General features: G+C 36.7%; 1 protein-coding gene across 1 annotated transcript in view; it reads right to left on the reverse strand.

Moving 5' to 3' along the window:
- VWA8 (von Willebrand factor A domain containing 8) overlaps positions 1-14,077 on the reverse strand; it is a gene marked incomplete at both ends in the record, with an annotated part of 133,752 nt that overhangs the window by 61,459 nt on the left and 58,216 nt on the right. The window contains 5 exons of the mRNA XM_010087550.1: positions 1,254-1,405; positions 8,052-8,257; positions 9,879-9,998; positions 12,448-12,583; positions 13,239-13,314. Of these exons, the coding sequence (XP_010085852.1) occupies positions 1,254-1,405; positions 8,052-8,257; positions 9,879-9,998; positions 12,448-12,583; positions 13,239-13,314 (690 nt within the window). The remainder of the gene's footprint in view (positions 1-1,253; positions 1,406-8,051; positions 8,258-9,878; positions 9,999-12,447; positions 12,584-13,238; positions 13,315-14,077) is intronic.

Raw genomic sequence — 14,077 nt, forward strand, 5'->3', positions numbered from 1 at the left:
AAACCTCAGGGATGGATTCAAAATGATCAGGTGATTATCTTTGAATTCAAAATAATCAGATCTTTCTTATATCTTCTCACTTCTAGACTGAACAGTCCCCAATTACAGCAGTCTTTCTCTGTTTCCTAAACCTCTGATCTTCTCACTAACAGAGTCCTCTCCAATCCCCCCACGTAAACCCACATCTAATACTTCTAAAAATTAAATAAAGTGCAAATATCTCAAAAACTATGACAAACGTCATAATTCTTTAAAATAATTACCAAGTGACTTTTAGCAAAGAAACTATGTTTCAGGTGTGTACTGTCAATGTGACAGATGCTATAGTTGCTCAAGTATTGGTTCCCTAGGCATGTAATTCTTCTGTCATCAAAACTAAAAGGTACGCCACAGTCATTACACTGCCAGTGTATGTAGGAAGTTAGATGCGATAACAGTGGTGCTCCAGCAAGAGAAACCTACCAATGGACACCTAATATCAAGACATCATGTTATAAGAATCAGTCCCTCCTTAGCAAATATAGAAGTAGTATATCCCATGGAAAACTCATTTTTCCATACATCCATAAAGCTTTCTTCATGAAAGGGAAATATTTGTTTCTCCATAATTAAATTAGGTATTACAGTTCAAGCCAGTACAAGTTTTCTAATTGCTTTTCAGTATGATCTCCTTAAGCCTATTATCTGTGAATTGTGGAAGAATGAGTTAAACCTGTTTCATAATTCACTCTAATCTTAAAAAAAAAAAGCTATTTTGATTCTAACCTCTGAAAAAGTATACAGTGTAATACATCAACAGTTAACATAATTAAAGAATAACAGTGATAGGCAGACACATACAAAAAGAGAGCCTCTAGTGAATATCAAAGACAAAATCCCACTACCACTGAAGACAATGAGGTTTTTTCGCTAGCTATTGAGGAGATAAGTAACAGGACAGAAATGTGTTGTAAGTCAATTAAAAACACAGGAGAAGAAACAAGTATTTCCCTTTATTAATATATATCCGTTTACCATACAGACTATCAATATGTACATGGATATTAAAGATTAAATATTAGTAATAAGCAAATACTCTATAATAAAATAATTTATACTGTTGTAACCTATTTGGAGGAATATAAATTTGAACCAGAGGACTGACTTCAAGTATTCCAGGTTGTTTTTGTATCATTTAGCAGCAAGATAACACACTATAAAAAAATGATCATGAGAGACCTGTCTTCTTAATATATATCTTATGTTATTCTTACTCCTTGGCCAGCTGCACATTGGTTGGCTTCGCTCCAATAGGTATCCCATATTTGTGCAAAGTGCTGATTAAAATTTCACGCATTTCGTTGTTGTAGGAGTCAAAGTCAAATACGTTTCGAACAACATTTGCCAATCCTTCAGTTGGAAATTTCTGTGAAGAAACAAAGACCCTCAAATTTATTTTACTGAATATCTGTTAAGTTACAGCATATAATTAAATACTTTGCTCAACTTAGACAAGTGCTCAAGTAATCTTTTTTTTAGTTTCCACAATAAAGAAGATACATTGCTTTAAGTCAGAACGAAGTTACTGAGCCTAAACTTGAATTAAACAAACAAGGAGGAGACAATTACTTAAATATTCAACATAATTAATGTTTTAAAGAACTGTTTTCATTATACACATAAAAAGATGGTGTAAACATTGGAACATAAAATAATGTATTTTTAAAATTTGGAACTACTTTCTGCTAACTGTGAAAATCTGACATAAACACATATATTCTTATATTCAATTATACAATTCATTTAAGAATTTGGATTCTTCACCTTGAATATAGAAATGCAGAAGATACACTCCTTACTTACTAAAAATAACTTTAGGTCATGATGGACTTTAGTGGAAAGAGAAAATCACTTAAGATGCACAAACATTTGTTTTCTTAGTGAAAAATACTACCTGAAATGTGCTGTGTACATAAAGAAAAAACAGATTTTATTTAGATTTGCCCTGAAACTCCAATTGCAAACATGTACCTGTCCCCATTTAAATTAAGTCAGATTCCAGTAAACATCTTCCTTAATGTATGCAGCCATAATTTCAGGGTCCAATAAATTTATTTCTTAAAGGCACATTTAGGTAATTTAAACAGAATACGTACTGCGCAAAATTTAGATTTCATTTACCATTGATAAACACAGCTGTTTAAGTTGAACGTGTTAACACTTCTAAGTCACTGAGCCTTTTCACAGATAGTCTTTAATAAAACACCAGAAAAAAATACTTACTCTTGTAAGATGTAAATGGAGTAAATAAAAATAATATTTTTTTAAAAAATCACCAAATTACTATATATCCCAGAATTTTACCACCTAACTGCTTTATTTTACCTTTTTTTTGGCATGAGACAGAATGAGAACCTTTTTATTTTAAACTTCTCGCTTTTTTCCAGGTCTTTCATTCAAATACTAGGTCTGTAAGACCAGAACATGGATCCCCTATCTCAGAATGACACACTGACAGTGATGAAGATAAACATGTGAAGAAGTATTTTAGGGAGTTGAAGTCTTAACTGTTTTTTCCCAATTAATTAGTATAGCTGGTACAAATAACTTCAAACCTTCAGACTCAGACCTAACAGAAGTGTCAGAGAAATGTACAAAAGCATGAAAAATAAAGATCTGAGTCCTGAAATAAAAACTAAACCAGAAGGAAATATAAATTTTTCATAAATGTTTTGTCCTGAACTCTTAATCAAACAGTACCCTTATCAGGAGTTTAGTATTCTCCCAACTTAATAAATATCTAATCTCTGAAATACAATATCCTTGACACAAGTAATACAAAGATTACCTAGTTACTGTGATAGAATGGAATACCACTGCCAGAAATAGGTTTGTATAAACCTTTTTTAATCTGAGGTGTACATGTCACAGAATATTTCATTACTAGTGTTGGTTTATATAAAAGCACACTAAACAATGTCCTACTTCTTAAAGCTATCCATGAGAAACCTATTAAAAGTTCTGTATTATTACAGATTAGCAAAACACAAGTTATTACGGGATAACATAAAGTTGTCCTACAGCCTGTTCCACACTGGTTACAATGTCCATTCCTTACTGAATGAAACAGGTTACTAAAAATAAAATTTCTCTCAACAGCTATTCTAATTAAAGACCATATAAACATTTCACATGTAATGTAAATGCAAAAAGTTTGTGACAAAGTTCAGTAGTGAAAGTACTAACTTCTATAATGTAAATTACACCTTGGAGTCAAAGTAAATATACTGAAAAAAAAAAGCCCACAGACTTATAAAAAAAACACGGAAAGCTACTTAGCAGTCAGTGTGCAGGACCCTATCGCAGTCTGTTTTCGAGTGTCTTCTTTTGGTAACAAGAACAAAACATGTCCAGAATTGTGCATACTTTACATAACCAAAATCTTTCTTTAGAACCTTTATGATTATGAATACTGCATTTTCTGTGTTCTTTTCTTCTCACAACCAAAGTACAACCAACAAACTGGCACCAAGCTATCTTGTTCACTCATAACCTACTCTTTTACCTGCCCTGCAGTAGATACTGCAGAAACATTGGTCGAGTGCTTCAAATCTTATCTGGTTTTCATTAGGAGTCTCCAAGGATGCCCATAGTTTTCTGAATGATTACCTAACTTCGGACATCAATACCCTTCTCCTCAGTGGATTGCCTCAATAGTTCCATGCCTCTTGTATCAGTAGGACATAATGAAAAAATTATTTCCACAGGTACAACTGATGGCTCCTGTCAATAAAACCTGTTCTGAACACAAGCTACTTGTCAAAAAGCCCTCTACTTCAGTTATTAAAAAAAATCACAAACAACTCTTTTTTTTTCCATCAGAACAAATCCAACCACTTTTTAATAACTGCTTGGACAACTGCTTACTGAAGAAAGGCAATGACAGTTCACTTGAAGCCAAGAAAAAAAAAAAAAAAAGTTGAATGTTTGAGTTGAACACTTAAAAAAAAAATCACTTGATATCTAACGATTTTTAAAACCAGATTACTGTAGAAAATATTGATCTCTCATAAGTCTGTCTGGTTCTCATTCATTGATTCTTCTCCTTACAAGTAACACCTCTGTCTGTGCGTTAGAGTATTTTCACAGCTTAGCTTCTTGGCTGTTCCTCAAAATAGTAAGTAACATAGGTTTTGCTTTTAACCATTTTATATTTTTATATATATATATATATTTTATGATTTATGTGATACAGAGTTGTGACAGAATTTGTCTTAGTGAAAAATCCATATTTTTATGAATCTAACTGTCTATGAGTAGATCTATTGCTATAGTCTGCTTAAAAGCAATCAGTAAAATAATATTTTTGTAGGAGAAATACAGAATTTTAATTCAAATATGCTATACACATTGAGGTCTACTGTATTTCTACCACTACCCTGAAAACAGAGTGACAAAGTATCTGGTATCTAGTCTGTAACGAGTCCAGATCTTTGTTTTAGACTTCTAGCTTGTGTTCTCAAAAAAAACCTACATATTCCAGTGCCTTCAGATGCCCGCACATTTCCCATCCTGTCAGCACCATCCCCAAGGCCCACCCTGCTCCCACAACACTAACACATCTCTCCCTACCTGCTCATTCCTTTGTGCCCTTGACTTCCCCTGTATTCCTGACATCTTTTCACTGAACTCTGCCATCTATGTGTCTCCTCAGCTGTCCTGTCAACAGGGCAAGAAGCACCAAATCTATGGCTTATCCTGAGCGACATGCATACTAATTGATTCAGTGCTCACGTCTTTAGTGGGTATTGTCTACTGTCAAGTAAAACAGCTGAATTTTCCCCATCTTTTATTTCACAGGGACACTGATTTCAATCTGTTCCTTCTGTCACACAGCCATGGATTTTGATTAAACCAGCAGAAATCTAATTATCTTTGAAAACTGGTAACTGATATTCACTGTGGTTGGCCAAAAGGCTAAAACATTATTATTGATGTGCGTTTGACAGCAAGGTTAGAAAGGGATATAAACTGTGATTTGATAAATTTAGCTTCCTTTTGAGATTAGGTTGAACAGAAAAAAGTACTACCTTAGCACAAAAGCTTACTGAATGGCCCTAAAAGCCTGATGATTAGTAGCCTTCAGGGCCAGAAGGTACCACAGTCATTTACTGCCTGAAAATTGTTACAGTAGTGCCTACTATTAGAAAGCAGTCTCAGATACAAACAAGGAAGGCCTATCAGAAAAATCTCAGCTTTCCCAAACTCAATAGAGTTATTAGAAAATCTATTTCCATTTTATCTGGACTAACATGGCTTGCCTGATTAACACCTACCAGGGACATCAGGTGTATCTGGACTCGGCAAACAACATGAGAAAGGTCTCATGAAAACTAGTATATTAGACTGCAGAGAAGCAGTCACAGCATACACCAGTAGTTATAGCTAGCGTATAGTAACCCAACGGAGCGAGAGCAGAGCTTCTCAGCTTGCCCATAAGCCGCTGTTAGCATCAATACTTCTGGATTTGACACGGTTTGAAAACAGCAGGCAAGCGACACAAAAAGACTATATTCAGGTCACCTGCAATCTAGAGCTGCAAGATGCAAACTCCTTTTACAACCAGTGGGGAGAAATAGTTGGAGCAACCAAGTTAGGCACCTGCAGTAGACAACTTTCCCTATGTCTGTAGCTTCAGTCTTCAAACTAGTTTGGTATGTCAAGCTCCCCAAAAAACCCCTTTCCTTAAGAAAGAGTAAAGAGGTAACCTAATGGTGAATGCAGTGTCTAAGCTACAAATAAATTGCTACAGGTTCCCTATTCGCATAATCTTTATCAGAAGATACATTTGGAACTACACTGTAGACACAGTCCTATATGTTGAAGACCACAATTAATCAGTGCAGAGATTAGCCTAATAATATGCTGATGTAACCAGGATATTCTCTTAACTGACTAGCCCCGATGCTCAGACGCTCTCTCAGATAACAGTAATCAACAGCATTTTTTTTCTGCAAAACATACAACCCCTTTTTTTCAGAAGAAAATAAATCCAAAATTATGTGAAAGAAATCAACACAACAGTACAAAGAGAGTGGGGCTGTGGAACTGCTGTAAGGGAAATTGTTTAACAACATGACTAACTTCCCTCCTTCCTTCCTTCAGACCAGCAATTTTATTGACTCATTTCCCTCCTTCCTCTTTCTTCTCTACCTGAAGACCTAAAAAGCTTCTTACTTTGGAATAACCATTATGTTTATATTCCCTGTTTACATTTGGCTACTCCCAGCCTTTTTATTATTCAGATTGAAAAAGAAGTTACAGTAAACAAAATGTTGCATCCTTTCAGAGAGACTGGGATCTTGAAAACAAACGTTACTGAAGGAATCAAAGAAGCACATTGGAGATTTATTTGGATATTTACACTTGACTTTGAAACAAATGAAAACCAGCAGACAGGAAACTTCCCCACTGATCTGTGCCCAATGCCCAAGTAGAAGTGACCACACTATTCTGGTTAAGTGAAGGAGACAAAAGCAGAGAGTAAGTGCTCTGAGGACAAGAAAGAAAAAAAAGAATTAAGTCCATACGTTTCTGCACCAGTGGGTGACAGAAGATAGTGCAACATTAGATTACTTGGAGACAGAAGATGAAAGAAAGATAGAAAGGAAGGTAGGAACAGCCAAAGAGTAAGAAGACAGGAAGGAGTTCATTTAACAAAACCCCTAAACACCAGCTTTTCAGCAGCATAGCAACTGTTCCTAGAGTTTGTAATTTTTCCACTTGCATTTCAAATGTAATTCTGCGTTTGAAGACATCATTGATACTATCAACACGGCACATGTTCTAGCAGTAATAGTTATACCTATTAACTGGTAATGGATCCTAATAAACTACTCTGCTTACATGTTTATATGGACGGATTCCTCAGATTTTAGGTCTGAATTTTGTTAACCCTTAGTACAAATTCATAAAAATACAACTGCTTTTTGTCTATATTATTGGTATCATAGTAGTATCAATTTACTCTGTCTCAAGACCTCACTGCACTCTGGAGACCACAGAGCACAAAAATCTATCCTCCTCAGAAATCCAGATAAACTGAAGATTTTTTTGAAGTGGTAAGTCTAAATGTCTGTGTATATGCATGAAGGTACATGAATAAGTTCATAAGCACAAACACAAAACCATCATGCAACCCTGTTATACTATGCAGTGTTAAACACAGGAAAAGTAGGTCAAAGAATTTATGATAAATTATATTTTAATTGTAATAGCTACATTAATATTTCCACTATTTTTTTCAATCTAGGATTTAGTAGTTCACAAAACAGTCTATAAATTAAACAAATTACTGATTTAATGATTATAAACAGAACAAAATAAAAGCACTGCTATTTCAAAGAGCATTAAGATACTTTATATTTCAAATACTTCAGACGAAAAGTAGTCTTCAATTTATAAAGACAGAAGTCAAGCTCTACTGCAATCTTTTAAAAAAATCATTAAATCAGAATTCAGGATTGTACCGTTAAAATGTGTGTAAGAAGTAATAATGGATCCTAAGTACCCATTTGATAAGTTGTTATTCATCTAACATTTTCCTTAGAAAAATTCCACCTGTGATGCATTACTGTTATGCATCAGGAACTTGTTTTTCCCTGGGAAATTATTAAAACTAAACATTGTACAAGCAGCATACAGTGAAGTTGCATTGTCCTGGAAGTATTGTATGCTGAATATGGAATTTTATAACATAGGCTAGTATGAACATTACATACTGTATTCACAGTATGAAGGTGGTATTTTCTCACACAGTAGAAAAACAGGCTCTCAGGGTTTTTTTTAATATCTAAAAATAAACATCCAGAAAAAATATATGCCTGTGTACATCTGTGATCCCTACCCTCTGACTATCCAAACATCTAAATATGATTCCTTCATATTCAAAACTTTTCATAAGAATGAAATAGAAATGAATGAACAGTAACGGTACCTTTTTCTAAAACTTTAAAGCATGAAAAAATTAGTAGTGATTAACTCAAGTTTTCATGAAATCTGACATTCTCTACCTGTAAATGTTTCACGATATTCACAACTTCTCTAGTGGAATAGGGATAGTTAATGATTCCTTGGTCAGCTAAGCTCCTGAGTTCTCCAAAAGCAGCCACCAGTTTCTGAAGAATTGGCTCTGGAACATCAGGACCATATTGTCTAAGCATAGCTAGTTCGGACTGTGGCTTGGGATTATCAACAGCATGGCAACTAAAAATGTCCCCTAAAAAGAAAAAAAGCATACAGTTAAGTAATTCATAAAGAGACAGCATCACAACAGCCCCTTTAAGTTTCATACAGCACCTTAAATGGAAAAGCAATGGCTCAAGAGGATCCTGGGTACCTGCTTATTAAAACAAAACAAGACAAAAACTACTTTGAAAAATGTGAAGGAAAAACTTGCTATGAAGAACATCGAGGTTGCTGGAAACATGGAGATCTCTCCTGTCATTTATATTCTTTCCATATATTTGCATTATATTGGTCCCAATCATAATCTATAAAATTTAGTTTATTTGTAAAGAGTCCTTTAACAGTCATACAAAACTTTGCAGAAGCATGATAAAAAGGACTTGAATTAAAAGCAGAAGAACCCCTATGCTTGAAAAACAAAATCAACAAAGAATCCCAAAACGCCAGTCAAGCCTCTGCCATGTGGCCCAAATGTAATAATGCTTGCATGACCGATTTTCTTTAAAGGGTCCATGTAAGGAAGGAAATAAGGTCATGAAGAAGAAATAGGCAATACTCAAACATGTTGGGGCAACGTAGCTGGGTGAAATTCAGACCAATGGATCTCTGACATGAAATGCCCATTCACTGGGAACTACATATGAAAAACAGAAAGCTATTACGCAATACAGAATTAGGTTTGCTCCTGCTTTTACAAGTCTTTTATTATTTCTTGTAGAATAAGCGTTACAGCCAAAGTGAACAGATGCCTGCACATAAGTGGTTAAACTAATGTAGACAACACAGTCAGCCGAGTCTGGAGGGTTATTCAGCTGGTACACCAGGTGTAACACTGCTAAAGCCTTGCCAGAGGCCCACTTAGACTAACACTGAACTATACAAGACAATTAATTCTTCATCACTTGCCCTTATGCAACATAAATTCTTGCTTTTGCTGTGAGATGAAGCTGTGGGAAATCTTTGCTGATATACAGGATTTTTAGGACCCAACAGGAGCTTTCTGAAATAAGGCTGCTGTTAAAAAAAAAATCTTCGATGTGAAATTTGGACAGCCTTACCTGAAACTAGGATAAATTCAATATCTTGTCTATTTTAATAAGGTCTATCACCCACAGCCACGCACATGGAGAGGCTAATGAGGATTAAGAAGCAGGTAGCACCAAAAAAGACAGTAACCTCCACTGCTGAGATGAAAGAACCACCCATCCAGCTCCCATCTCCTGTACTGAAGAGGACTGCACCTGGCCTCTAGCTTGTTTGATATGGGGAATAAAAATGGTGAGCAGTTGTGTTAACCATTGATGTCAGGTATCAAGCTGTTTACAGCTAATGTTTTTGCTATATCTGTATACAGTATATGCTCATTAACAGAGATTTCTTGTATTCTTGTCTGTCTGCTGTGTTTGTCCAGATCTCATATAACAAACGAGTTGCAACACAAATGACCACATATAAAAGCTGTTCACTTCAGGACAAGTTCGGGCACCTTTATTAAGATACCTAAATTTACATGTTAGTCTTCAAGCTGAATGTCACCTTGAGTGTCTTATGCGAAACAAAGTATCAATATGCATAATGACCCTTTCTCCCCATGAAATCTAATGAATAAAGACAGTCATTCTATTAATCACTATTTAATATGAATCACTTACCTAATGTGCCAAAAAAGTCATTACCCAAGAAAGGAAATCCAGGTCTGTTTGCTAGAACAATCATTCTAAAATCAGGATGAATAACTATTACATTTTCTCTCCCCTCTACATGAGCATGATCTGGAAAAGAAATAAAATGCATTAACTGCATATTTAAACTTTGGGATTATGAATGAATTAAACAAACATAATTACATTAGAAGAATTCTTCTTGGAATTAGAAGAATTATCTTGTTCTTAGAATTAGAAGTTACAAACAGTTAGAAAACAGGCTGAATGGCCTCTTAGCCTGTCATTCAACTACCAGTGTTCTAGGTTTCATTTTAAAGGTCCATAATTTGTTTCATTAAACATACTGATGTGTTTAATTAAAAAAAAATGCATCCACTGTTCTTGGGGTGGGGACTACCTGTCCTGTTTATATTTAATTTCACCAAAATGCTGCAGCCAATGGTGAATAAAATGTGTTTTTCACACAGGTCTGGTATTATCTTATTTGGGAACACAGGACTGAAATTCCTCCTGGTGATTATAAAAAATTGTTAAGAAGCCAGAGACAGAAGATTTCACATATCTGAAGGCTGTGTTTCTCCAAATTGAGTCAGACTGGCCCCACTCGTTCCCTTGCAGCATGTTTCCAGCGGCACATGGCATTTGGGAATCCTTTTACCTTCTCTAAAAAACTGCAGTAAGAATTAAGTCTACCTAGCAAGATATTTTAAAACAAGCCCACCTACAGTTTATGAAGACAAGCAAAACACAAGTGTTGTGCCATGCGAGTGCTGAATGATTTGCTCCTCTCATATTTAAACAGTTTCCAACATTGTTAAAAAGAAACTCATTATGTAAAGTAGTGTCTACTGATATCAAGAGGGCATTTCAAACATGGTCTTTCTTTGAAACGAAAAGTATTTAGTTCCTGCAATGCATATGAATTAAATTCCCTTAAATTACAAAATAATCTCATCCTGCAGGAAATGTTTCAATAATATAAACATATGCGGTTTCCTTAGCTGAAACCCTTAACAATTCAACCTTAGATATATACTCCCATCTTCAATTACAGATCTGACCAAATTATACCCCAACTATCCAGATGGGCACACCCAAGATCATAATTTGGTGAACTAGAACTTTATTTCTTATGGTAAATGAGAAGCAGGGAGGTCAATTTACAGTTTGTTGGGGGTTTTGGGTTTGTTTGGGTTTGTTTTTTAATTTTTCAGCAAAATTCATGAGAATGCTAATTTAAGAATCATAGAACGGTTTGGGTTGGAAAGGACCTTAAAGATCATCAAGTTCCAACCCCCCTGCCATGGGCAGGGACACCCTCCACTAGACCAGGTTGCTCAAAGCCTCATCCAGCCTGGCCTTGAACACCTCCAGGGATGGGGCATCCACAGCTTCCCTGGGCAACCTGTGCCAGTGTCTCACCACCCTCACAGTGAAAAACTTCTTCTTAATGTCTAGTCTAAATCTACCCTCTTTCAGCTTATACCCATTACCCCTTGTCCTATCACTACCCCCCTGATAAAGAGTGCCTCCCCATCTCTCCTGTAGCCCCCTTCAGGTACTGGAAGGCTGCTATTAAGTCTCCTCGGAGCCTTCTCTTCTCCAGGCTGAACAACCCCAACTCTCTCAGTCTGTCCTCATAGGGGAGGTGCTCCAGGCCTCTGATTAATTTTGTGGCTCTCCTCTGGACTCTCTCCAAGAGGTCCAGGTTTTTTTTATGTTGGGGGCCCCACATCTGAACACAGTGCTCCAGGTGGGGTCTCACGAGAGCAGAGCAGAGGGGGAGAATCACGTCCTTCGACCTGCTGCTGATGCTGCTTTTGATGCAGCCCAGGACACGGTTGGCTTTCTGGGCTGCAAGTGCACACTACCGGCTCATGTTCAGCTTCTCATCCACCAATACCCCCAAGTCCTTCTCCTCAGAGCTGCTCTCTATCCACTCTCCGCAGGATTTCCTCGGCGTACGTGCAGGACCTTGCACTTGGCCTTGTTAAATTTCATGAGGTTTGCATTGGCCCAGCTCTCAAGCCTGTCAAGGTCCCTCTGGATGGCATCTGGAGGGAACTCCAGCGTGTCCACCACACAGCTTGGTGTCATCGGCAAACTTGCTGAGGGTGCACTCAATCCCACTGTCCATGTCTCCAACAAAGATGTTAAACAGCACTGGTCCCAGTACCGACCCCTGTGGAACACCACTTGTCACCAGTCTCCACTTGGACATTGAGCCATTGACCACAACTCTTTGAGTGTGGCCGTCTAGCCAATTCCTTATCCAGCAAGTGGTCCTTCTGTCAAATGCATGTCCCTCCAACTTGGAGACAAGGATGTCATGTGGGACTGTGTCAAAGGCTTTGCACAAGTCCAGGAAGAAAACCTTTGTGGTTATTGCAAAAGTAGTAAAGAAAATGACTGCAAATTCTTTAATTGCTAACCTTTTAGCATCAAGTACTTTTTCCACTTGGACTCTTTTGGGTCTCTACTTTGTAACGTAACTGCAGAAAACCAGCAACACATTACATTTTACTGTAAATGATCAAAATGATATCTATCTACTTACTGGCAACAATTCGCCTTCCATCGGACAAAACCATTTCCCCACTTTCTACTAAAGTTTTTAAGATGCAGGTAACATTCGTTGGTGCTTTGTCTGCCTCATCAATTACCAAAATATGTCCAAACTTCACAGCTTTTACCTAAAAGAAAAGAATCAAATCATCACAATCTCCCCAAACTAACTGCAAGAAACTGCATTGCTGATGTCTCAGTCAGTAGTAGTGACATCTCAGTGGCACTGAGACAGGAAAGGGACTCAGAACTGTAGCAGAGAGAAGAGGGAGAAGGTGAGACAATAAAGGCAGGTGTTTCTGTTTCTTTGGGACAGGGACAGAAAGGACTGCACTAGAGGGGGAACTGAGGAGCCTGACAGAGTGAATTGGAGTGCTGACAGAGAAGTGCAAAAGCAGTTTCCATCTGGACTGTCAACATCTAGCTGAAAGAACTAAAGAATGTCAGCAGGAGCTGTTTGCAGTCCAACTTAGCAGATAGGTTTGAGATACTACAAAAGAGGAGAAAAATACCACTGCATCAGTTAGAATGTGTCAGGTTAACACTAACTAAACTATCTCCCATACTCATTTTATGAGTGCAGACTCCCAATCTTATTCAGCATTTGGCACAGCAAACATGACAAATGTGGCCAAAGCAAAAGTTAATTAAATGTTACCACACTCACTGACAATTCCATGAAAAAAAAAAATCTTATTTGAAAAGCCAGCACGTTTAAATATTTGTTTTAAATGAAAAAACATCTCCAAGTATACAATCCAAATGCCAAATGTTACTACTGACCAGTGGTGAATCTTCATATCTAATAAGACCATCTTTTACAGAAGGTTGTAGGGTAAGGCTTTGTACAGTGGTATCCCTGAAATGTGGAAAAATAAACAACGATTAATTAAAAATACACAGGAATTTTAGTAACAATAAAATGCAAATTGCATAAATGAAAACCTGAAGGCTCTCTTTTTCATAAAGGAAGAAAAAAATTTTTTTTTAGAGTTCTTGGAGAACTTGAACTGATTCTATGAAACACTTATCAAAACCTTTGTCAAGATCTGTAAAATCAACTCCATTCACCTTGGGGTTCAGAGGGATCAGTGTGCTAAGGAATAATGCAGAGATGGGTGATAACAGAAGATCCCCATGACTCCCATGGTTTCATGGGGAAGAGGATATGCAATTCAACCTTAGGGCAAGTAGGCTATGCCATCCCATTCCTCCTGTATTTCAAAATTTGGATTACTTTGTATCAACAGAACGATAGACTATTCACGTGACAAAACCCATCAGGAGAGCCTCACTTACGCTGCTTGAGTTCCACATGCGGTTGATAGGTAATGCTGGTAACCTTTGAATTCCATGTGATATTTGATGCAACAAAAATCGCTTTACCTTTCACAGCCATGATGTATAACAAAATTGTTTGCTTAAGCTAAGCTGACTCACTGTTCCAAATATCCATCTTAGTTCTATCTTTCATTTTGTAACACCTTGTAAAAAGCCAACAATTTTCTGATAAGCTCCACAGGTACAGGAAATCAAACACAGTACTGTTTGCAGTAAACAGTTAAATGGCCAGCTTCCAATTACAGTTTTAAAATGACAGCATAACATGCACATTTCCTTTA

This window comes from Pterocles gutturalis, unplaced genomic scaffold (genome assembly GCF_000699245.1).
Source record: "Pterocles gutturalis isolate BGI_N339 unplaced genomic scaffold, ASM69924v1 scaffold15621, whole genome shotgun sequence".
In the NCBI taxonomy this organism is placed as follows: domain Eukaryota; kingdom Metazoa; phylum Chordata; class Aves; order Pterocliformes; family Pteroclidae; genus Pterocles; species Pterocles gutturalis.